The sequence below is a fragment of the Lacerta agilis genome, chromosome 5, assembly GCF_009819535.1.
Source record: "Lacerta agilis isolate rLacAgi1 chromosome 5, rLacAgi1.pri, whole genome shotgun sequence".
Lineage (NCBI taxonomy): Eukaryota > Metazoa > Chordata > Lepidosauria > Squamata > Lacertidae > Lacerta > Lacerta agilis.
The window spans coordinates 72,857,182-72,881,656 of record NC_046316.1 but is presented as its reverse complement, the minus strand read 5'-3'; the positions used below and the strand labels follow the sequence as shown (position 1 = coordinate 72,881,656).

The 24,475-nt window shown below is 41.8% G+C and overlaps 2 protein-coding genes across 2 annotated transcripts; one reads left to right on the top strand and one right to left on the bottom strand.

Moving 5' to 3' along the window:
• On the bottom strand, positions 1-19,817 carry EIF2A (eukaryotic translation initiation factor 2A). Its single transcript, XM_033150435.1, has 14 exons — positions 19,662-19,817; positions 16,709-16,778; positions 16,194-16,268; positions 14,860-14,978; positions 12,993-13,092; positions 12,436-12,518; positions 10,785-10,858; positions 10,500-10,644; positions 9,195-9,311; positions 7,385-7,953; positions 3,038-3,148; positions 2,711-2,827; positions 1,576-1,641; positions 1-383 (listed from the first exon to the last, which is right to left on the bottom strand). Exons 1-14 carry the CDS (start codon positions 19,687-19,689, stop codon positions 318-320), a joined length of 1,740 nt encoding a protein of 579 aa, XP_033006326.1. The 5' UTR covers positions 19,690-19,817; the 3' UTR covers positions 1-317.
• Positions 19,818-20,147: 330 nt separating this feature from the next.
• SERP1 (stress associated endoplasmic reticulum protein 1) lies at positions 20,148-23,903 on the top strand. Its single transcript, XM_033150434.1, has 3 exons — positions 20,148-20,296; positions 20,669-20,744; positions 22,523-23,903. Exons 1-3 carry the CDS (start codon positions 20,213-20,215, stop codon positions 22,561-22,563), a joined length of 201 nt encoding a protein of 66 aa, XP_033006325.1. The 5' UTR covers positions 20,148-20,212; the 3' UTR covers positions 22,564-23,903.
• The last annotated feature ends 572 nt before the right edge of the window (positions 23,904-24,475 follow it).

The following is a 24,475-nucleotide window of genomic DNA, read 5'->3' as shown; positions in this document are numbered from 1 at the left end:
TTAAATGGAAAATGCTTTTTATTATATTCTACAATCTTCTTATTGCATAAGGATCACTTCTATTGTATCTGGCCAAAGAGTAAATAGAGGACCCACTGTACTTTATTTATTTCAATAATACCATTTTGGAATCACAGCAAGTCATTTGCCTCATTTTGATTCACAATACTTCTGCTCAAAATTTTTACATGTATCCATATATTAGGGACAAGGAAATAAAAATGTAGCTGTGTATAGTGTTTGTAAATGAGCATTTTCAGTCATTTATTATTAAATGATTCTATGGAACGAACCCGAGAGTTTCATCTGTCTTCTTTCTAAACACCCAGCTCCAACTCTTCCAGCTCCTTGAGGAGGGCAGCCTCTTTCTGAATTTTCTCCAACTAGGACACATACACAGAAGACACCATCAGATACTACTTAGCACAGGCAAAGGAAAAACTAAACTTGAGTACACAGAACAGTCATATCCGATAAAAGCTATCTACTTCTGAAAACCATTTCTTAACTTAAACCAGATGGGAGATTCTTGGTGGGTATCAATGGCTCTCAGTCGCAGCAGCTAAATGGAACGTCCATGTTTAGATGCTTTAGGACTCCACAGGAACTGGGTAAAAAAACTTACTTTCATGGCCTGCCAATGGGCTTCCTGGAAGAATCTCTCTGGCCACTAATAAAAACAGGCTATTGGGCTTGAACAGGTGTGGGAACTCTTGGTCCCTCTAGATGTTGCTGAACCACAACTGATATCATCCCTGGCCCCTGACCATGCTTGCTGGGGCTGATGGGAGTTGCTGATGGGACCTATACCTGTAGGTCTCAGGGCGGATCACAACATAAAGTTACAACACGAAAAGCACAAAATACGTAATGAAAATAATTTAAACAATTGACTATACTAATGTATACAAGCTAAGAAAAAAAAATGCACTCCCCAACAAAGGCCCCTAAACAATATCCCAGACCACAAATGCAAAATACAAATTAACATAACACTGAAAAACCATTTTAAACCACCCCACCCAACCAAATAAAACAGCACCCACTCAAGTTGAAAAACCCATCCCTGTTAGAACAGTAATCGTAGCACAAGGGGGCTGGCCCACCCCCAAAGGGATGGCCCCCTTTAGTTTCTCCCCTTCGGTGGCGGCCCCAAGTTGTAGTTCAGCAACATCTGGAGAGCCCAAGGGTTCCCAGACATGGGCTAGATGGACCAATCCAGCACAGTTCATCTCATGTGCTTACAAACAATATTCATTTCAAGACGTCTGCCTGCCATGTGTGGGAAGGAGAGTCCCATGCATTCAAGAGGTTCTAGGTCATGACTTCTGTCTTTAGTCCCACACTACAAGTTGCAACTTTAATAGGAGCACATTCAAATAAGTTCAGAGCCTTTGTTTCGATTGCAAGAAAAAACAGAACTTATTGAATCTCGGTTCTGGCAATTTTTTTATTTCCAGAAGAAAACAGAGTAGTGCTTTTTTACATTTACAATGTACTAATAGTATATTTTAGTACTTTTAACATGCTGTACAAGTCATCCCTAATAATAGAATAATCAATGAATAGGCATACCTGGTTTTTCTCTAGCTGTTTGCCTGTAGCAGCCTGATCCTTCAGCTGTTCAATTGCTTTTAGTTTCTGCAGTGGTGAGGGGGGAAAAACCACATTTTAAGACGACATTTGAATATTTATGTTGTAAGAATTTTCTTTTGGGGGGGAGGAGAGAGAGGAAGTGCCCTTTACTGTTCCCTAAGCATTATCCTCAAGGTCATGGATGCCTCCACGTTCCTTTGAAACATATTTTTCCCTGCAGAAAAGTGTAAACAGCGCAGAGAGAGCCTGAGCTGTGCAGCCCAAGCCACAGATCGGCAAGTGGGCAGCTGAGTGATTAAAATGCACACTGATTTCTTGCTTTCCTAAAGGCGATATGGTAGGTTCAAGCCCTCTATTGAAAGCAACAGCCGTCATATAGATTGCTGCTCTGCACCCTGGAGTGGTGGCTGCTGAATGTAAAGGATTTTGTGCCACATTAGTTTATTGCAGGCATAGGCAAACTCGGCCCTCCAGATGTTTTGGGACTACAACTCCCATCATCCCTAGCTAACAGGACCAGTGGTCAGGGATGATGGGAGCTGTAGTCCCCAAAACATCTGGAGAGCTGAGTTTGCCTATGCCTCGTTTATTGCAAGATCAGAGAGCATATCTGGATAAGAACATCTCCACTTAAAATTGCTCTTCCAGATGCTTCCCATCCTATAACTTCTCTGCTCCAGAAACAAGAGGGGCCATTTTGATTTTTTTGGGGGGGGGACAGCAAGGAAGAGCTGATCACCCCTTTGCACCACTGCTCTCCTCAACTTTACAGGTTCCCATCATTTTAAAATAATAATAATAATAATACTTGCATATGTGTCTGCTGCATTTTCCCTACTTTTGGCACTCACAGGACTTCTCATCTAGCCTGTCTAGCAGCTGCCACGCTACTTCTGATACAAAAGGGAAGAGGCTGGAAGACTTTGGCTGCCTTAGGGAACATTGGCTCTGTACCTAATAGCCCTTATTATGCACCTATGCATTAAACTAACATAGTTAAAAAAAAAAAAGTTAGAAGGTGAGAGAAGTGACAGCTGTCAGGTACTGGGGTTGGGGTTGGAGAGAAGACCTTTTGCCAGAACAGACAAGCTTCTTCATTAGAAAAGATCCCCACCTTCCTCAGGTTCTTTATCTTCTTATCAACCTCAGGATCTCCTGATGTTATAGAGGGAGCTGCATTCTGTACTGGTGCGGCTGGAGTAACTTCCTGGCTCCCTTCAGCTCTGGCCTCCTGTAAAAAAAAAAAACCTAATTAAATCATCATCTGGAACAATGTCTTTCGTATACAATCCTGTGGGACATTTACACGAATGGTATACATGTTAAGCTCCCCAGAATGTTGGAATTCAGCACGTTTTGGCTCTGCTCAGGGTATAGGTAAACAGGTTTAGAAAATGTGAATGCAACAGTTTGCTCAAGAGAACTGAAGCAGCAGCCATACCTGTTTGGCAACTTTCTTTGCCTCGTGCTTCCTTTGATTTTTGAGAGCTGTTTTAGATAAAGGTTTGTCGCCATTTTTTGATCTCATGTTCTGCGGTGGTTCATCCTCATGCTAAGAGAAAGCAAAGGGGGGGGGGGTTGCGACAAAATTACCATAAGAAACCCTACACATAATTATTATCTTCTGCCTGATAAGAGGGGCTTGTGCTGTTTTTGTTTTTATGTTCACTTATGCCACATGTTTTATAGCAATCCCACAACTACACAACCCCTACATTAGGGATGGGAAACGTGTGGCCTTACCAGATGTGGTCAAACTCCAACTCCCATCAGCCATAGCAACGTCACCAATTATGATGGGAGTTGTAGTCCAACAACATCTGGAGGGTCTCACATTCTCCATCTCAGCCCTACACAAGAGGACTCACTTCCATATTAAGAAATTGTGTGAAACCCATGTAGATTGTCACCTATGACAGTGCGCGCATGTGTGCATTAGTCAGTTGTGATTATCTGTTTCAGGGTTCACAAAGTTTGGTACTCTCAGGATCATTCTATCCACTCTAAAGTTGTTAAGGGGCTGGTGGTGAGCTTATATCACAGAAAGCAACTTTTGTGGATGGTCAGGCTCAGTTAGAAAATCAGCACCCCCTTGCTAGAAGGGCTTCTCCGTTACACAGAGCACATGCTCAGCCATGCCCGAGAATGACATGTTATAGGGAGAGACAACAATGAAGTGTGAAGTGTCTGTCATTCTATCTGTTTCCTCTCTCTCTCTCTCTCTCACACACACACATTTTGAAAACAATTATTCCTTACATGTCCAGTTTTTTTAATTCCACCTTGATTAAAAATTTGGTCGACTTTCCAAGGGACAGATCAATCCTTTTATGGACCACCCGTGGCCTATAGACAACCAGCTGGTCATTCTCAATCTATATTATGCACAAGGATTCCACAGAATTTATAGCGAAAGTGTTGCTTCTGTGCATGGGAAGTGAAAACATTTGAAGCATCCATTTCAATAAAGACAGCTGGCGGGGGGAAGGTGGGAACAGTTCTCTTCTTCTTTTTTTGCTTTTGTGTTTCAGGGGATGCTTGTTTCATTTCCACTACTGCAGCTTTATTACTAACCATCTAAACATTTTCACCAGTCATCTTTGGCTTGCAAGAGATGACCATTTTATAAGTAAAAAAAACCAGGCTGGTATAAAAATCTGCAGCCAGCAAGTGCAGTAATCTCAGGAAGGAGGAAGAGGGTGCTAAATCTCTTCTTCACCAGCCGCCTGCTTCCATGCTGCCCTTCGAGGAAAGGGCTTCATTACCTCCACAACCAGTACAGAAACCAAGCAGCTGGCAAAAGCGAAAGAGGGGGCTCGGATTCTCCTTCACACGCCTGCTTGCTCACCTAGAGGGAGTCCAGAATTGCCTGTAGCAACCAAGTGAGGGATTAAAGACTGCACTACTGGTATTTCAGTCTTTTAATGTATCATGTAGGTTAAATCCCCTAATGTTACTTGATTCCTAGCCTGCAGTCCCCTTACTAACAACCACTTAACTATGGGAAGGACCCCAATGAACTTAATGGAACTTAATTCTGAGTGGACTGTGCAACTTAATTTTAACACACTACACACCTTAAAAAATTCAAAGAAGCTTAATATGTTTCTCACTGACTAGTTTTGCTTCTCTATCACATGCGGTTTGGATTGCATCAGCCTTCTTTCTTAACAAACCTCTTATTAACTGTGCTTATAAAGTTAGTAAGAAATAAGTCACTTGCAATGACCAGCAGTGTGGGAGAAACCAACACTCCTTTCAGTGCAGGTAGTCTCAGATTACACTCTTTCAAAAAGAAAATAAGAAAGAGGAAATGAAGAGCTATGTTCTCAAACCTGTTTTTGAATACTGAAAAAGGAAAATAGGAGATTAATGACTCTCTACATAAAAGGCAAATGCAGATGTAATATAGGTTTCCCATTCCTTATAGCTAGGAGATGAAGAACTATGGGACTACCTCCCTGGAACAAATTCTCCTCTCCTATCTCAACTGCGGTTAAGGAATGCATTGGCATCTCACATGAAAAACAAGGAAAGGAAAAATACCCAAGGGTCATTTTGTGCAAATAAATGTAGGAGGGAAAAACCTGTAATGCCTGGGTGGGAAAAGCGACGAGACCTTACATGATGAAGGCATAGTAGTGACTCTATATGTGAACTGACACAGGAAGACTTAAATTTGTAAATCACAGAATCATAGAATTGTAGAGCTGGAAGAGGCCACAAGGGTAATCTAGTCCAACCCTCTGAAATGCAGGAATCTTTTGCCCGACATTGGGCTTGAACCCATGACCCTGAGATTAAAAGAGCTTCATCCCTATAACTGAGGATGCAGCTGGGCTAGAGAGATAAGAGCTATCGGCAGTACCTGAACAGATGAAAAAAGAAAAGCACACCATATTATTATTTAGACGGCTACTGCGATTCAGTTACTGCAACTCAGAATCTGCTTGAAATGTATCGTGCCTTCGAGTCTGTGTTATTGCATGACATCCGCAAGCATAGTTTCCCATTTATACTAGGAAATACCAGCTCCGTGGTATCTTTGACGTCATAACCTAGGGTTCTCATATTTTGGTAGGGTATCAGTGCCTTAAACATCTTCCAGATAGGCAAGAATCCAACAGGTGAATGAAGGACTCTGGAGTCAAAGCCAGAACTCTGCATGGTGGCGGCTGTGGAAAAGCACTGCAGCCTCTATACATGGTACCCATTTGCACCTGTGTCCCAAACAAGTTTTGAGAGGTTATTATGTTAGGAAGAAAATGATATTTCACCATAGTGAATAGTACTGCTCTTGTATACCATTTTTAGTGACTGCTAACAAGCAGGCTCGCGGCTGTTCAGAAGTAAGCCCTGAGGAATTAATTCTTCGTACTACTATAAAAGGATAAAACCTAGTTTGCCATCAAGCTTAGTTAACGCCACTTTTCTTTAACTTTCCTTTCGCTCTGTCATCTCAAGTCTTTAAAATGTTGTTGGAGGTGCTTTCCCCTTCTCCACTATTGAGATGTGAGCAATCCATGGGATGCTTGCTTAATAAACCCCCTTTAGTGTCAGAACCCATCAGAGAAATGGTCATAACTGTTTAATCCTCATGGGAAAGAGAGGCCAATTACCAGAATCTCCTTGTGCAAATGGCATCTCCTGTGAGCCCCTCTTTCCCTGCGACACAACAGGGATACTGCTTGATCATGGAACAGGCTCCCATGATGCAGCAATAGGGAGGACAAATGATGGAGCAAGCTTGTTTTCTTCTGCTCTGGAGGGTAGGACACAAACCAATGGATTCAAGTTACAAGAAAAGAAATTGTGACTAAACATCAGGAAGAACTTTCTGATGGTAAGAGCTGATCGACAATGGAAGGGACTCCCTTGGGAGATTGTGGACTGCTTCATTGCAGGTTTTTAAGCAGAGCTTGGATGGACACCTGTCAGGGATGCTTTAGCTGAGATTCCTATATTGCAGGGGATTCAACTAGATGACCCTTGAGGTCCCTTCCAACTCTTACAATTCTATGATTACAGGCATGAGGAACTAGTAAAGAAGAATTCAGAGGAAGTGCTGCAGATAATGTACCAACAAATTCAAAGCATCTGGTAATGAATTTGTGGGATTAAATCCCAACCATAAAAAGGCTACATGGTTTGATACATATCTGCCATTGTTGAGCTGTGCCAGCAAGGCCTCCTACAATAGTAGTTGGTTTACTTTATTAAGGTTTACAGCCTGATTTGCCTGAAAGAGCAAAAATCTATTTAAAAACAGGAGCATTTTCACAGAAATACATTTATTTGTTTTGGAAATATGAACTATATGTTCAAATTATAACGGCTTAATGTGCCACTTTTTTAGGTGACTGGAGGCCTTTATATTAAAAATAAAGTTGGGGGAAGAAGTTACTGTACTTCTATTGCACAGCCTGTTTGAAAAGAAATGAATATTTAAGATTAGTCTGCCTTTACTCCCATAGACTTAAAAACAAACAAACCCATGTACTGATCTGACAGCAGAAAAACACTTGTGTAAACCAGTGCTTACATATACCTTTCCTATATTATGTGTACCTCAGCTTTTATAAACAATACATGTTTTTAGTTGGGTGGGGCAAGCGGGTAGGGGAATCCAATCTTGGCATTTGCAAAGTCCTAGTTAAATGGTCTTCAATAGTGCTAATTATCTGGAAGAACAAAGGACTGGAGTTAATATTGTGCCCCCTACCCTTTCCCAGAGCTGGGGAGACATTTTTCAGCAAGACATTTTACAACAGAGGCAACAATTACTTACAAGTTTAGAGCTAGTCACAGGTTTGTTTCTCAGAGCTGGGGGCCTGTAAGCTTGGGCAGCCTTGGGCTCGTCGTTCAACACTTTGCTCGGAGCAGCGTACGTTACCGCCTTCGCTGGAAAGACGCCATCCAGAAATGGTTGCCAGGCAACTTGCCAAAGTTCTGCGTTCTGCTGGACTTCATACTTGTATAGGACAGGGCCTGTGTAATGCCAGATCTTGTACCCATTCCCAACCCGTAGCCTTGGAGAACATGTAGCTGTTACAATATGTTCCCCATCAGGGCACCAGGCAAAGTACGTGGAATCCGAGGCCTGTGGTTTGGAAATGAGTTTGTAGTTTTTAACGTCCCACACGTCCAGTTGCCCACTGAGATTCCCAAATCCAGCTAAGACTAAGATGTGTCCTTGAGGGCTGTAGTAGGCAGCATTGTGTGGGCCGGTTCCAAAGTCAAACACGGGGTCGCATTTCAGGTTGAAGATTGTAGCCTTGGCAGGCATAAAACCATAGACGACACAAAACTCTGCGGAATTGGGGCTCCAGGTTGCATCATAAATAGGACCATTTTTTGCTAGAGGAAAAGAAAACAGTCAAAGTTTTTTTTTTTAAACTGTTATCTACATGTGCCTGAGGAAGGAGGAATTGATTTTGCAGAACAGTTACAAGTCAGGTTAGCTTCTCTTAACAAGCATAGGTATAAGGTTAGCCTCCTTAAAACTGCAAGATATTAGAACAGGCCACCACAACTTGTAACCTATGAAGCTGTAAACAGCCTTATTGTTCCTTAGCAGAGTGACTCAATAATCCCTCTTTTGCTGCCTGTTGGACTGCACACACACACACACACACTCTCTCTCTCTGAAGGTGTGTATTTGTGTGTAGATTGTCAAGCATCTAAACAACACACCGTATGCCTGCTGGGCTACATTAAGCTTGGAAGTACTTAAGTTACGCAGGCCTACATTAGGCTGCAATTATTCCACTGCAGCAGGTAAACCGCATCTCTCCTGCCACTACTGAGGAGCAGCAGCCAGCAAGTAGCCTGGCCACATGATGAGAGAAACACCTCCTTATTCAGTGGCCAGAACACTGCCCAAGTTCCTTTCAGCAGGATTAGTCCTGAAAGGCTATTCCACAAGGGCTGCACATTTTTCTTTGTTTAGTTAATTCATTGCAATTAAAAACCTTAATTGGTCGGTCTACATGTTTTACAGATTTAAAGAGTAGTCTCATTAGTAGTAAACACTCTGGATATTGGGGCATTTGAAAGTATTGCAATTGGCCCAGACACTGTTAAGAGGGCTTTACTTTCTTAAAACGAACAGGTACCCTTTTCTTACTTAAGTTGTTACATCCCAACTATCACGTGCTGAAGATGGATGATCTGTTTAAGCTTTGTAATATTTACATTTGTTGAATTATAATAAGTGCGACAGATTAAAAGCAATTCAACAATTGGGGGTTGAGGCTTTAAAACTGATTTGGAGCCCTAGTTTTAACCACTTTCTTTTCCCAATTCAAGAATCAGGGGCTCCTGAATGGAATTAGGTGCTCCATCCTGTCCCCATCTCCTCTGTATAATCTGCACTTTCGATCTCAACTCTTATACTATTTCACTTCTTCTGAATTAATAAAATTCAGATAGCAAAAGTCAAAACAAAAACATTCCGAAGGAATTTAATCTGTACAAGGTTGGCCATCGGAGCAAACACAGGAGATTGAAGTTTATTCCCAAAGAACATTACAGGGTTTTTAGCATACATGGAGGAAGATTTTTCAGTTCATTATACAATTACTAGGAGAGTCACTTACGTAGTTGTACGACAGCACTTTCCCCATTCGTCGCGATGTAATGCAGATTTTGTTCTCCGTAATATGATGCTCCTGTTTTATCAACTTCTGTGCTAGCGATTACAAGCACAGCAGTAGCTATTTAGATATAAAACAACAATAATTAGATGTTTTCAGACAGCAAACTACCCAGTGATATTAATTTTAGGTTCAATAAAATGAAACTGGAATGCATGGCAGGGCAGCAGCTCTTAAAGTACCAGCTGCTGCTGGTGGAACAACAACAACAGAGAGAGCAACAGTTTCTTGCAGGCACTGTGGAAGACAGGATGCTGGGCTAGACGGATCCAGCAGGGCTCTTAGGTTCTTACATGTTGAACCCTCTTCTTTTCATTGACCAATTTGTACAGACTGTGGAAAAACCAGCAGCCTGGTAATATTTTCTGCTTTACTTGCTGCAGCAAAGGACTGTTCCACCATAGCTGAAGAATAATCATTTAGCAAGATAAATCCAACTTACAAATCTGCCTAATTTGTTTTTGAAATAGAGCTCATGTGCCATGGTGCACAGATCAGCCATCAGAGTTGTATTTGCACCGAGTTTATATAAATGTCCCAAAGACCGTTTATGGTCACTGTGCTTGCTAATAGTAATGCCACAGCCCACCTCCACCCAACGTGTTTGTTTCCTGACCAGTATACTATATACCTGTACCACTCACTGGAATACCAGCAACCCTAGCGTGTAAGGACTGGAGTTAACTCACAGAAACAAAGCAAAAGATTCCTTTGCATGTGCAAAAGGCACCAAATTCTGCACATTAATGTGATACTGTTGGAGAACTATAAAACGTGCCATGAAGTTGTATTTTCTTGGCAAAGCTTCGAAGACTGCATCACCGGTCAAAGAATTACAAACATACATTTATTACAGTATCGCTTGTGACATTTTTAAAGATAGGCAATACATTTGGAACCTGTGTAGCAGAAGCTCCATTTAGAATGAATGGAAGATTTGCACAATTCATGTTGTTTGTCAATATAGTCTGTCTCAATGACTTCTGAGTAATGCCTGTTACTCAAAAGCAAGTCTGATTGTACTCCCAAGGAAGGGTGCCTATGACTGCTGCATGCTGGGAGTTACAGGGGATTGGACTGGTCTGGAAGAATAGCTGCAAGTATAGTTTAAATGCCATAGAAGAAAATTGCAATTAGCACTTAGAATTACAAAACACTTGCACTGGTTACCTACACAGAAGAACACAGAGAATCAATACATTCACTTCTTGGCAGATAAAGACAGGAGAAATTTGAAATTTCTTATACCTTTACTATTCCACAGCATCGTCACCTTATCAGCTTTAAAGAAACTCTTGTTGGCCAATGCCGATTGCGGGCCTCCAAAGTTTGGGTACTGATACAGCCTTACAAAAGATGGAGCTCCTTTGCTTCCAGGAACATAGACAGCAACCTGTGTCAATAACATTTAATCAACTTGGTAATACAATTCTTAAGAGCAGCACAAAAGACAGAAGCGGAATAATTCATAAACCTTTTCAGGATTCCTACAAAATTAAAATGGTCGAAGAAATAAAAATCAAAAGGAGGCACCTTGGTTGGCTGGTCCCCTGGCGATATCACAAAATCGGTGACTTTTTGCAAATGAAGTTTATTTGCAATTGTACCTGCAAAATCATAATTTTACTCAGGTTAATAAAAGTTACCTAAATAATTGTTAGATTGTGCTGCTTATGAGCCTATGCTAGTGGTAAGTAAAAAGCAAACACACACATAACGGTAAAGGCCTTCTTGACGTAGTACAATAACCCCTTCAAAATTGGTTTTATATTCTCACAGCACGATGCAACTGTATCAAATCTGTATTATATATATATATTGGAGCAACAAAACACATTTTCTACAATTCTTAAAGCTTTTTCAGCTAAATTGTCTATATTTTAGGGGGTGCATTAAAAAATTAAGTTTGCACATGCATTCAGGCACAGCTCAAAGCAGTTCCTCAGCTTAAGTGTGGTCCACCCTCTTCTCTTAGCTATGTTCTTGAGTAGAGGTGAGGAACCTTAGGCCTAAGAGTTGCATATGGCCCTCCAGGCCTCTGCCAGGCTCTCAGAAATCCCCCAACACCATACCCCTCACCAGACCTACTCTGTACCATCCTCAAATGTTTTTGCATTGATGTAAAATACCATGAAATGTGCTAATACCTCCTGCTTGCCTGTATGGAGGATGCAGTAATGTGTGGGTGCGAATAGAAACTTCTGACTTTTGCGTGGCTGGAATGTAGCCTGTACAAAAGTATCACACACTTTTTGCCTCTGGCCTTGCCCATCTCTGGTATGCATCCCTCCAAAAGATTCCCCCATGAGAGAGCTTGGTTCTTGGGCTTTTCTTGATTAAGTTAGCTACTTTGCTTCAGGCTGTCTTCACACTGTTGAATCAAGTGCTCCTATCTCTTTTATGTATCTGAGAGTCTGCCTCCAAACACCATTACATTTCCCAAAGGGCAAGCAGCTTCCTCCCTTAATGCTTAAACTAGACATTAAAAGCAGCACATAGCCCCATCTTTGGGCACGAGTCCCTACTGCTGATGCCTTGGCAAATTCCAAGCGTAAGGCACTGCTTGTGATTGGTTAGAGCATCTGCAACAGGTTCAGCAAAGCTACTTGTGCAAGACTGTCTACCCGGAGCCCAGGTTTGGCTGCGGCTTACCAGGACTCATTTGCCTGCATTGTGAATGGGTGTGTCTGCACTGCCAGTGTGATGTTGTTGCATCACATATGGCAGATGGTTACTTATCTGCCTCCATCACCACATTAAAGTTGCAACCATTTACACTTGCCTTGGAGAAAGTTCCATTGACCACAGTGGGACTTACTTCCGAGTAAACTTACACAAGGTTGCTCTCGAATTTGTCTCTCATTATCTTCCATGCATCTCTGGCTGAACCACAGGAGCAATTACTGGTAATTCACAGACCTACCTGGCATTGCTGCCCCCTCTGTAAGGACCACTCTCTAAAAAACGTTTTTCAGAACTATTTCTGATTTTCATCCATTCAAGTATTCCTTAGGTATTAAGCCAATGTGGAAGGGAGTTTCAAAACTGTATCAAGGCATTCAATAAATGCTATGGTTCCCCAGAATCGGTCAAGTGTGATAAACGCAGGCGCTCAAAACACAAGCGAAATAAAGGCAAACTAAAAGGGAAAGCTCATCTAGAGAACAAGAAAGGGCTTGCATACTGAAGTTGTTGTTTTCAAAGAAGTGCAGTTCATTGTTAACACTCCTGGCGCATATGCTTTCATCATCTGACCAGCAAGGACACCTAATGGTTAGAGAGGGGGGCAAGTGATTTAGAAACGTGGTTTGAAAATGTTTAAAAATTATTAAATTAGAAAAAAGTATTGAATTGGTTGCTGGTGCTATTTTTCAATTATCCCACTGCTTTCATCCTGGTCTGAGAAGACAGGTTGACATCCAATGACATCACCTCACCAGCAGAACAGATTTCCTTTGTGCAGTGAAATACATCTCTTTACTCTGCAACCCCCTACATGCCCCAAAAATCTGCTCTGGGAGGTTAGGGGACCCCTTGGAGCAGATTTGTTTTGGGGGAAGTCCTACTGCATGAGTAGAAGTCTACTTCTGTGATGTCAGATATTGCTCACCATCTACAGGGTTGCTTGAAATGAAATATACCATGTTATGAACTGCAGAACAAAATCAGATGCTGCAACTTCAAGTACAAAAGTTTTCAAGTCGTTTTTGTGAATAATGAATTATCCTGAATGCTACTTACCAGTTCTGCATCTTTTTCTGGATGAACGACTTTAAGAACTTTCCAGTATTCACATCAAAAAGTTGAAGGTTGGGCACTCCTGCTCCACCATCTTTAGAAGCTACGAAAAAACAACAACAACCAAAACCATATATTGCAGTGGTGGCCTTCAAAATAAGCCCTGGATCTCCTTCTCTAATCTACAACATCCTGACCATGGGCTCTGTTGATGCGTTTTGTTAATGCCTTATAGGGAATGCTAGAGAGGCTAGCACCCAAGGACATTAGCTTTCACTGATCCCGTATCTGTAAGTATGAAAAAATATTTTCCTTCTTAAACAAACCTAGACACAACAGGCTTTCCACGAAATAAAAATTCTCAGTCCCTTCCACTCTTTAGAGATGCAATACGTAAGTTTATTTAAAAGCCTTTATAAACCTCTTAATAGTTCATAAATGGTTCAGAAGTAGTGTGCAGTCTAAAAAACTTTAAAACAAACAGACAACCTAAAACCAGTAAAACAGCAATACAGAAACACATAAAAGTATGTAAAAAGTGATTACAACAGATATTCAGAAGATTCAAACACATAAAACAGGGTCTAATCTTAGGGGGTCAGCAAAAGCCCGGGTTTATCCTATTAGATAAATTTACCCTCTGTTGTCAAAATCCTTTGTAGATGCATTTTTTTTGGCAAGAGTCACTCTATTCTTTGCTTGAATTCATCTGGAACTAGTTGTGCCAAACAGTAATACATTTACTCTCCATTTGCGGGCCAAACGAGATGCAACATGGGAGATTCAATTGCAGATCTGCCAATGTCATTTCCTTTTACCTAAGAGCAGCCACAGGGGAAATGGAATCAGGGCTGCTGCAGTGCTGGATGAGTTTTTTTAACCCATTCCCTGGTTTAGATGCTTGCTCTCTGCCCACCCGAACCCCTGTCACTAGAAACCACTGTCCGGGGTGGGTAGACAAGCAAGATCTCTCTCCCCCAACCTCACAGCTAACAGCAGTTTTAGGGGAACGATTTAAGCGGGGAAAACTGCAGGGTGTGTGTTAATCCATTCCCTGTGGTATCGCTCTGATCTAAACCCCTAACTCCCTCCCCAGATACACACACACACACACACACTCCTGCCTTTAGAGAAAGAAATTAACATCACATCTAATTGAGTATGGGCTGGTTTTAGTTGGGGGCATGATGTCTGGAAGGCCTTGAACTGTGTTGGATGATGAATCAGACATAATGACTTTTTGGTGCTTTCCAACAGTATGTTTCTTTCCATTATCATCATCATCATCATCATCATCTTACTATAGCCTTCCCCAACCTGCTGCTCTAGGCTACAGCTCCCATCACCGTGCATAATGGTTTTATGTGTTTCAAAATTGAAGTGATTTTTATCTATTTTAAAATTGCATTTTTATTGTAGCGATTCTTATCTATTTTATAATTGTACTTTCCACTTGTTGCAACCCGCCGTTGGTGAAAAGCAAATAATAAATCTTACAAATATATAAGCCCTCATTGGCCATGCTGGCTACAACAAATGGGAGCTGGAGTCAAAAAACATCTGATAGGCACAAGATTGGGGAAGGCTGGCTGACACTAAACAACAGAGAATAAGTGGTGTGTGTGTGTGTGTGTTTGATCCTAAGGAAGAAATGGAAAATTTGAAAAAGGAAAGGAAAGAGTAGCATACACAACTTATTACTATGACGCTTCAGAAGGAAGCTTTTGATTTTTCTTCTGTATTCTTACAATACCTAACATACAAAAGGTTGCCATTATTTATGAACCTTCCAATGTTTACAACACGCACGAACGCAGCCATGTTTACAATGAAGGAAGCTGGAGCAGACATCTGAAGTACCGGTACTCACTTGTGTAGGGCTGCCATGTTACCAGGACATTGCTCTTTGGAGAGAATTCAAGGCAAATGGTCTTTGGCTGATCAAAAGAATGCAGCACCTCGTGGCTGGTGACATTCACGATGTTTACTCTGGAACCAAAAGAGGTAACTTCAACAAAGCTTGATTAGGGTGGTTAATTAATAGCAAGCTTTATCTGTTCAGTGCCAAATTTGCTCTCTTTTGAACTACCTAATAGAATATAGAACTATTTTTCCATTTACCATAATGTTCAATATTTCACTAATTTTTTTTTCTATCAAGGTTGCATTCCTTGAGGGGGGGTAACCTAGCAGTAGCATAATTAAAAAATTGTGCAGTAGCACCTTAGAGACCAACTAAGTTTGTTCTGGGTATAAGCTTTCCCAGAACAAACTTAGTTGGTCTCTAAGGTGCTACTGGACAATTTTTTAATTATTTTATTTCAACTGCATCAGACCAACACGGCTACCTACTACCGTAGCAATAGGCAGAGCCAAGACCAAAGTAGATAGGGCAACCCTTCTCTCTCTGCCACCTCTTTCCCACCATTTTGTCTCCTCCCAGACAATCACATATTAGGCTGAGGGCTGCAGGTTGCGCACAGCTTAAGTATCCTCAGTGTGTAACGACCAAACTCCAAACCTTCAAAGAATCGTGTGCACACGTTTCACTACCATGCCCTTGAGACTGAAGTCATGCAAGAGTCACATTGCAAATGACTGTGATAAGAGAACCTTTCTCTTTTTGGCCTATTCCACACACTACTTCCATAGACTTCGTCCCAAATGGCACAAAGTAAGATTGGGGAGCTGGCCTCAGGTTAAACAGTAACAGTCCCATCCGCTATATGTTAAGTGATATCTGAACTGCTGAGAATGGCACACATGTGCAATACAATACTCCAAGAACAACAAAACAGAACTAAAATCTTTGGAAATGTAATAATTCAAAACGGTAAGGGGAGGATATTCAGTTTCAGAAACTACAATCCTACACATGCTTAGGTCAATGCATTTCAGTAAGCTAAGCCTGCCCAACGGCGACCATGTTTCAAGCATTTTAGGCTGTCAATCCTACCAATCAATTCTACCATCTAGAAATCAATGCGTAAATTGGACAGAATTGCATGTGTTGGTAAAGCTTTAATTCTGTCCACTCTTCCTGGAAGTTCAATTGAAAACTGACTGAGGTTATTTTTTAATGAACATACCTACAAATACATGTATTTGTATTTCCTCAAGCAATTTTTTTACATACTTTGCACAACTGAATATAGGCCCCCAAACTTCTTAACAAATGTTTAAAAAGGAAGGAGTTATACTGACTGTTCTCCATTGCACCAAGCAAAAAGGGAACCATCCTTGCTGAAAGCAAAAACTTTGCTGTTTTTCCCAGACTCCCTGGAAAAACAAATACATTTCTATCACAATTAAAGAATATGACACAAAATGCATAGAAAAATATTAATAGACTGTGTTCGATAAATATCCCTAGCAGTATATAAGTATACCAATTCCTACTTGTTTTTGATTATCATCTGAATTTAATCAATTGGCTATAGTTTTGATAATTTATGTGAAGCATTATCCATCAGTTGCCACCCCCTTGTCAAGAGATCTCCTTGCCCAGGCTGTCCTTGACTCATGACACTGAGTCCTATTATTACTGATTTTTTTGTTTTTATACTGTTTCACTGTTTTCTATGTTGTATCTTTGTTTTTATGACTGTTTTATTGTCTTTGTGTTGTGCTTTTGCTTACAATGTTTTAGAAATGCTTTCAATAAATAAATAAAATTCAAATTCTAAAATAGCAGTTAACAATAGAGAAAAGTGCAGTACCTTTGAAATGCTGTATTCTCTGTGAAAAGAGGAGGCCCATTCACCATATAGAGTCCTTCAGATCCTCGCACTAACAAAAAAAATAGCATTTATTTTACACGAATAGAATTAGCACTTAATATTTACATAACAAAAACCTATTTTAATGATCATACCTCACATTAATAAGCTGAGATATTAATATTAGTAGGTGCCCCTTTGCGCCTCAAGCCTTCAAATAAGTTTCCCACTTCATCTGAATCAACTTTATAGTTTGGCAGCTTCAGAACAAGCAACAGTCATAAACTCAACTTCAAACTGTGCTTTTTCTGAAGTTGGTAGCCAGTTTCCTAGTTTGGATAAAAGGGAGATGGTGATGAAATAAGAGGCTTCCTGATTTGATTATTCATGCTAGAAAGGAATAAGTGAAGTAGCTGTGAGCATAGGGAAGTGTTTCACTCATATCTAGGCCTATTACGCAGAAAAATGACTGAGGCTTGAATACTTGTATATTTGCAGGGAAATGGCCAAGTTTATACTGAGAATTAACATTGCTGATTGAATATAAATAAATAAATAGCGGTCACACATTCACTGGGATGGGCACCTATCAATAACCTTACTGTTGCATTCTGGACCAAATGAAGTTTCCAGATTTTTTAGAGGCAGTCTCACATAAGACTGGTTGACACAATATTAGTTTTATTTAACAAACCACAGGTTAACCACAAGTTGTCTCACAGATGATCATACAAATCATACAAATCAAAATTCCTCCAAAAATTGTTCCATGCTGCTCATCTCATTTACTACTGGTTCTTTGGGTGAGCAACCGGGGTAGGTCATCAAACAAACAAATACACATCTCCAAGCCACAGTTAAAATAAACCAAGAACATTTTGTTGTTTACTGCAGAAAATAATAATTTTATTAAAAAAACAAACAAAAACAAACCAAGAACCAAGCAAAGCATGGCTTCAGATTATGGTTTGTTGTCCGCAAACAAAGCATAGTTAAGCTGCTGAGCAGGGTCTGTATATAACACCAACCCATGGTTTAATGAACCATAGTTTAGTGTTATGTGCAAACTAGCCCATTGACTTTGGTGTAGTTACTCATTATATATATAACTAAATCAGGTCTGAGCTTCCTAGAAATATGTCCACTTGCCACACCAATGTAAGCTTGGTAAAAAGCACCCCCACAGCTGCTGCAGCCTGTCCAGACATGAACAAAGCTGGGTCCAGGAGTACCCCAAGACTACATGCCTGATTTTTCAAAAGGAGCACTACACTATATAATACAAGCTGAACCCTATCACCAGAGCACCTACGCTTTCCTTCAAAACTTATGAGTTCTGCTTGCTATAAAAAGGAAGGGGGAAACTGCAAATAATGAATTCAATAGAAAATTGGGGCAGAAAAAAATTGCAAAGATGGCACTATCTCCTTCAGCCTAACTTTCAAAACCTGTCTCAGTTGTAACCTGGCAACCACAGTTTGGCACATAGGGCTCCTGCACCTTTAATTTTGTAGTTTAAGAAGGCACAAAGTTTCTCACCTCTTGCAGGATTATGGCATGACATACACTACCCTCCAAAATAATCAAAATTATATAAAAAAATATAGGAACTCTGTCCTGTGTTGCTTTCAGGTACTCTAGGCTTAAATATGATTTTGAGGTCAGGTCACATAAATGACTTACAAACAAGTTATCTACTAGGAATTTTTACATCAAATACTGAATTACTGCATTGTTGAAGTCACTTCTACATAGAAACATAAGAAGCTACCGGTACCTTTTGCCGAGTCAGACTATCTAACGCAGTACTTCACTGGCAGCTCTCTAGGACAGGCATAGGCAAACTCGGCCCTCCAGACCACAGGACCAGTGGTCAGGGATGATGGGAGCTGTAGTCCCAAAACATCTGGAGGGCCGAGTTTGCCTATGCCTGCTCTAGGATTTCAGGAAGGAGTATCTCCTAGCCCTACATGCAAATGCCAGTGACTGAACATGGGACTTTCTGCATGCAGTGCACTTGCTCAATCACTATGCAGTGCAGTTGCTATGGCCCTTCTAACTTAGGGGAGGCAACAGTCTGAAACTGACATCCACAGACGAGATTCAAAAGGAAGACGAGTGTGTGTATTTTGTGTATGCATGCACATAAGCATGTGCAACTGTCCATATCATTGCTATAAAGCCTGATCTTATGCATATTTCCTCATTAGAAAAATCGCTTGCAGCTTTACTCGTTGGTAGAGAAGCCCTAAGAAACTCATTGGCCGTCAGTCCCAGGTAAAATGTCTTAGAGCGTGATCCTAGTAATGCCACACTGGGTGCCTTGCCTATTACATCTGAGTAAGGCGATACACTCATACACGCTTGCATTCCAAGAAGCCCCAAGAAGCTCTTTAGGTCTTTGCATCTAAGTAAATTAATAAGAATCTGCATTAGACCAAGGCATGCCATTAGCCCATCAAGCTCAGTTACTGTCTTCAATGATCAAGTCAGGGACTTTCACGGCTCTGGACAACGATTGGGGGGGGGGGGGAGAAATTCCTTTAACTGACAACGTGTCATGTTTAACTTGCTTCAAAGTTCAGTAAGCTAGCGCTGTCGCCTTGGAAGGCTTGCGCGCTCTTTCTGCTTAGCTTAGGGGGGCCCTGGGCTTCCGTCCCGAAGTCTTGCCCTGCCTGCCTATTCCACACGGAGCAGCAGCCGCCCGCTTGAGTATGGATGCGCTCCTCTACTGAGGAACGGCGCTTCCCCAGGAGACCTTTAGGATCGCCCTGCGCAATGCGCAGGACTTCGCTCGCGCAACGAGAATGCAGCCCGGCCAGCCGAAAGGGGACACGGGGACAACAAAGCAGCGCCCCAGAGCAGCCGCCATAATGGACGCGGCGCTACAACGAAAAAAAATTAAAAGATTTTTTTTAAAAACAGCCAACTTATGGATTCGCCCTCAACCCACCTGCCAGAAGCGGCGTGGGTGGCGCCATCTTGAGCCAGGCCCAACCTTTTCTCCTTCCGGGTCGCTGGGGAAAAGAGAGGTCACGGCTCAGGACAGTACACGTCTCCGCCAGCTCAAGAGCGGACGCCTCTTTCCGGGGTGACGTGTAGCAACCTCTCGAGAAGGGAGGGGCGGGGAGTTTCGCACGTCATGAGGCCTCCGCCCATTTCTCCCGGCCACCTTTAGCGTTAGACGGCGAGACGAAAGCAGGAAAAAAAAAAAAACCTGAGGAGAGAGAGGCGGTCGCTTCCGGGTTGTCGGCGGCGACCCCGCCTCCCCGCTTCTGGAGGGCGGGGCCTGCGCGAGGGGCAGTTTGCTGCTTACGCGGCGGCTCGGCCGGAGGGAGCGCGTCAGGCAGTTCAGTCTATTCCCCCCCTCCCTCCCCTTCACGCGCTTCATCCTCCTCCTCCTCCTCCTCTTCCTCCTCACACAAGCAGCGCGGCCACAGCTCAGTCGCGGCGTCTGTCTGTCAGGCAGCAGCAGCAGCAGCAGCAGCTTCGGCAGCGGCCAAGATGGTGGCGAAGCAGCGGATCCGGATGGCCAACGAGAAGCACAGCAAGAACATCACGCAGCGCGGGAACGTGGCCAAGACCTCGGTAGGGGCCCCTTCGCGGAGGAGGCTTCGGAAGCCTCTTCTCCCCCTTCCCCTTAGCGCCCTCCTGCGACCGGGGCGGCGGCGGTCCGTCCGTCTCCCCCTGCCGGTTTGCCCCTCGCGCGGGAAGCAGCCTCTGAAGTGAATTTCCCGGGGGAAACGCGGGTGGCTGTGTGGGAGGGGGGGGGGCTTCGCCTTTAACCGGTTCCTGAGGGGCCGAGGAGGAAGAGGAGGATGGGTGGGACTGCGGGGATCGTGGCCTCCCCCCCCCGCCCCGGCCCCCGAAAGAACACCCCCCCTCCTCCTCTTCCTTTTCTTCTTCCTCTTCTTCTTCCTCCTCACCCGAGCCGTCCTGACGCGCTGGCTCTTCCCACAGAGAAACGCCCCCGAGGAGAAGGCGTCGGTGGGGCCCTGGCTGCTGGCCTTGTTCATCTTCGTGGTGTGCGGATCGGGTAAGCGCTGACAGCTGGGCGGGATTGGGCCGCTTGTCCACCATCTCCCTCAAGGGAATTGGATTTGTTTAGGGGGATTTGGGGTGCTTTTCAGGAGGGAAACCCCTTCCAGCCAAAAAAGGTCTTTGGTTAGCAAAGGCGAACAAGCTGCTTTTGGTCTCAAGAAGTTTTTTGGTTGGTGGCTACACTTGTTTGCTTCCCACAGATGTTCCCCTGTGCTTCTCTGGTGTCCCATAGTTTGTGGTCCTTAAATTGTTGATTATATTTGCCAAGACATGATGGGGAGAAGGAGGCGGTTCTCCTCTTAGAAGAGGCATCTTTTTTTTCTTTTTTGAGTGGCGGAGCAGGTGTTCGGAAACATCTGGAGAGGTGTAGTGGATTTGCTGCGCAAGGTGGACCCCTAGGGCTGCTGCTGGCATTGAGTGCCAATATGGGCAACTCTGTCATATGGGCAACTCTACCATTGGACCTTATTCAGTTACCGGGAGTTACCAGTTTAGCCCTTAGGTTCTCACATTGGTACTTTTTCATCATAGCTATGCTGGTTTGTTTAAAAAAAAAACTGCTTAAAATTACTAGACAATATATTGGAATCCCTCTACACATACACATACGTTGCCTGACTTGATTGGGTTAGTGATATTTGTCCACTTTTTCTGAATAACCCCCCCACCCACCCACACAAACTGATCTTTATGTACATCTGTAGCAATGAGGACATGCAAAAGATAAAGGCATCCTTAGAATTTTAGTTTCTCAATGCTGTCTTAAGCTTGTTTTCCCAGAAGTGACCCACAAATCCCAGTGGTATTGTCTGCCTAATACACCTGTGTTCAGGTTTGCACAGCAGACTAATATAGCTGGTCTTTTGGAATTTGCTATTTGAGACTTACCTGTTTAAATAGCCAAATTGCAAGTAAGGTAATTTTTCTGGTATACCAGGTGGCTCGGGACAGAGCTTCACAAAAAGAAAGAAAGGGTATGCAAAACAGATTTCCTGAACACTGTCAGGGAACACTGTTAATAATATGTGATGGTTCACCTAGTTCTATAAGCTTATCGGCTCCAATTTTTATATCCATAGGAATTGTGTTGATGGTTACAAATAAGATAAGGAGAGTAATAGTTATTATTACTTAAATGAGGGGCTTTATTCACATGTCTGAAGTTTGCCTACTTCACAAATGGAGGAGACTGGTATCTTATTGTGGGTTCATAGCTGTTTTTAAATGTCATGCTTATACCCCTTATTGTGGCTACTTAGTTGTTGATGTAGCAAGCAGTGGTCTAAACTAATATTTTATAAGTGTGCTGTTAATAGCAATTTTATACACTATGCTGAAAACAGGAAGATTTACATTGGCAACCATTGCTTTCTTTTAAAACAGCCTTCCTATCCACACTTACCTTGGATCAGTTGACTTATGAGTTATGTGTAGGATTGAGTGGGAAGTCATATTACTGAAATCAAAACTGCTAATTTAAATAGGTTGATTTCAGCTGATAAAACAGGCAAAATTTTGTGCCATATGGTATAGTTTCACACTTCACTTGGTCTTTCTAATGTGGCTTTTTTGGAAGATATTTATATAAAATTGGGAGTAGTAAAATGTTCTGTCTTACACAGATTAGTAAAATCAAGTTGAACTTGTTCAAAGGTTTTCTGAAATCTGTTTTACTCGGTGTATATAACAATGCCAATGTACATAACTCTTTAAAATGGTGCGTCATTTGATATATTCTAACATAGCAACATCTAAACCTGTTTCCTTTTGCAGCTATCTTCCAGATTATTCAGAGTATCAGAATGGGCATGTGAAGGAGCTGATCCTTAAACAAGATTGTTATATTTCTCCTGTGAACTATGAACTCTCATTCCTGATGTTTGACAACTTGGAATTTAAATTAGCTGTCGTCTTGCTTCTGAAGAACTTTCCATGTTGACCATATGTCATTCCAGGTTCCTTCACAAGTCATTCCAAGTTTTTTAGTCCATGCCACAGTGCCTTGAAAAAGCACCACATGTATAAAGCAATAAAGAGTTATTGTTAACTTACAATCGTGGACCTACTTATTCTGTGAATCAAACCCATGCTTTATGTTAGTATATTAAAGTGTAAGCAGTGTAGATACTTAGTGACTGCATTATATGTAAACACCGATCTTTCTTATGTTTCTTCTGTATAAATGGAAGTTGTTTTATTTAAAATGGAGGTTAAGCTTATCAAACAGTGATTGTATGACTAGTTCAAAGCACACTCAAGCAACTCGGTCAGTGGATGTGTGCTGTGGTTTTTGCTTATCTAAAAAGAACATCTGTATGTGGTAGCTTAGTTTGACCTTAGCATGTGGCAACTTAATAAATCTCAAATTGTTCTGATAGAAGACTTTACCCTATGCTTCTTGGAATATTGTTTTAATAAAACAATGTAGTTAAAACCAATGGTTTAATTGACCATATACATAAATGAACAAACCTCTTCAGTCTTAAAAAGCACCAGAAGTTTTACAAAATGCTTAATTGTTGTTATGCTGTACTTGAGTGTCAATGTTTCTCATGTCATCATTCCTTTCTTCGGGGTGGTTAATCTTCTTGGGAGCAACTGAAACTTAAGTGTAAAACATCACATGGTGACTTGTTCCACGATACTATAATGTTCTTGATAGCCCACCAAAAGAGCACTAACATGCCTGCATCCTGAATAGTTCCCCAGTTCAGCTGAATAAGTTAACCAATCCAGAGTTTTATATTGCTGTGATTTAAATCTTTTTTTTTTTTTAAAAAGAATCCTGCAGCATTTTAATTTCATAGAAATCAAAACAATGTAAGAGTAAGTGGGTTATATTTTCACAGGCTGGTAGACACAACTGAAGTATCAATGTTGTTGCAGAACATAGTGAGGTAAATATGAGGTTGGGCACTCTTCCAGGGAATGCCTTCACAAACAGGTAATTGGACCACAAATAAACTACATAAAGGGCTACGTGAGGGGAAAGTTAACTAGGTAAATTACTCTGTAATTTTGCAGGGTTGCATTGCTGATGGGCAGGTGACTGGAAGGCTACATTTCTTACCATTAGCTGTCAGCACATTCTGTAAATGAGAAATGCTTGTTTGTAATCTAAGAACTATTTCCAATAAATTACTTTAAAATCTGAGGTGCGTTAATTTCTTGTAAGTCCTTAACTTAAGTCTTTATTTAGGTAAGAATGACCCTGCGATTCTTATGGGAAAACAGTTATATTAAGGGCTCGGCACCGTGGTCAATTTATACCAACTTTTGAGCCCTCTAGAATTTTCTGCATAGCCCATGCTAGTGATGTAATGTCAGCATCAAAGTTTTGCTGATGTTGACTCAATGTTGCTGGCACAGCTGTCAAAGGTGAGTGTCACTGGGGGAGGAGCAGGCTTAGTGTGAATCAAACAGGTCCCTCAGATTCTACCCTTGAGTACCGACAAATTAAGTTACACCAAAAAAAGAGATCATGAAAATCAAAACATTCCTATTAGTGGAGAGTCAGAAAAGTCTTCCTGCCACTCTACTCACATCACTGCAGTGAAGCATAGGATTCAGACTGGCCAATCACAGCATGCATAGAATAGTGTAGAAACCCTTAACATGGAGTCCGTTTCTCAGATGCCAGCACATGCAGCTTTTATCTCTGGTCTTGCACCCTGCACACCAAAGGGAATGTTGATGTTGAGAACTGTTTAAGAATAAAACTTGTGA

Bases quoted from the DNA above. Each gene is read 5' to 3' on its own strand.
- EIF2A (XM_033150435.1), bottom strand. From the start codon at position 19,689: ATGGCGCCACCCACGCCGCTTCTGGCAG. The intron at 7,954-9,194 runs GTAAGTGACTCT...CTTTTCCTCTAG, and splicing joins AAGTGCTGTCGTACAACTAC to CAAAAAATGGTCCTATTTAT. The intron at 3,149-7,384 runs GTAAGTAATTGT...GCTTTCTCTTAG, and splicing joins CTGTGACTAGCTCTAAACTT to CATGAGGATGAACCACCGCA.
- SERP1 (XM_033150434.1), top strand. From the start codon at position 20,213: ATGGTGGCGAAGCAGCGGATCCGGATGGCCAACGAGAAGCACAGCAAG. The intron at 20,297-20,668 runs GTAGGGGCCCCT...CTCTTCCCACAG, and splicing joins GGAACGTGGCCAAGACCTCG to AGAAACGCCCCCGAGGAGAA. The intron at 20,745-22,522 runs GTAAGCGCTGAC...TTCCTTTTGCAG, and splicing joins CTTCGTGGTGTGCGGATCGG to CTATCTTCCAGATTATTCAG.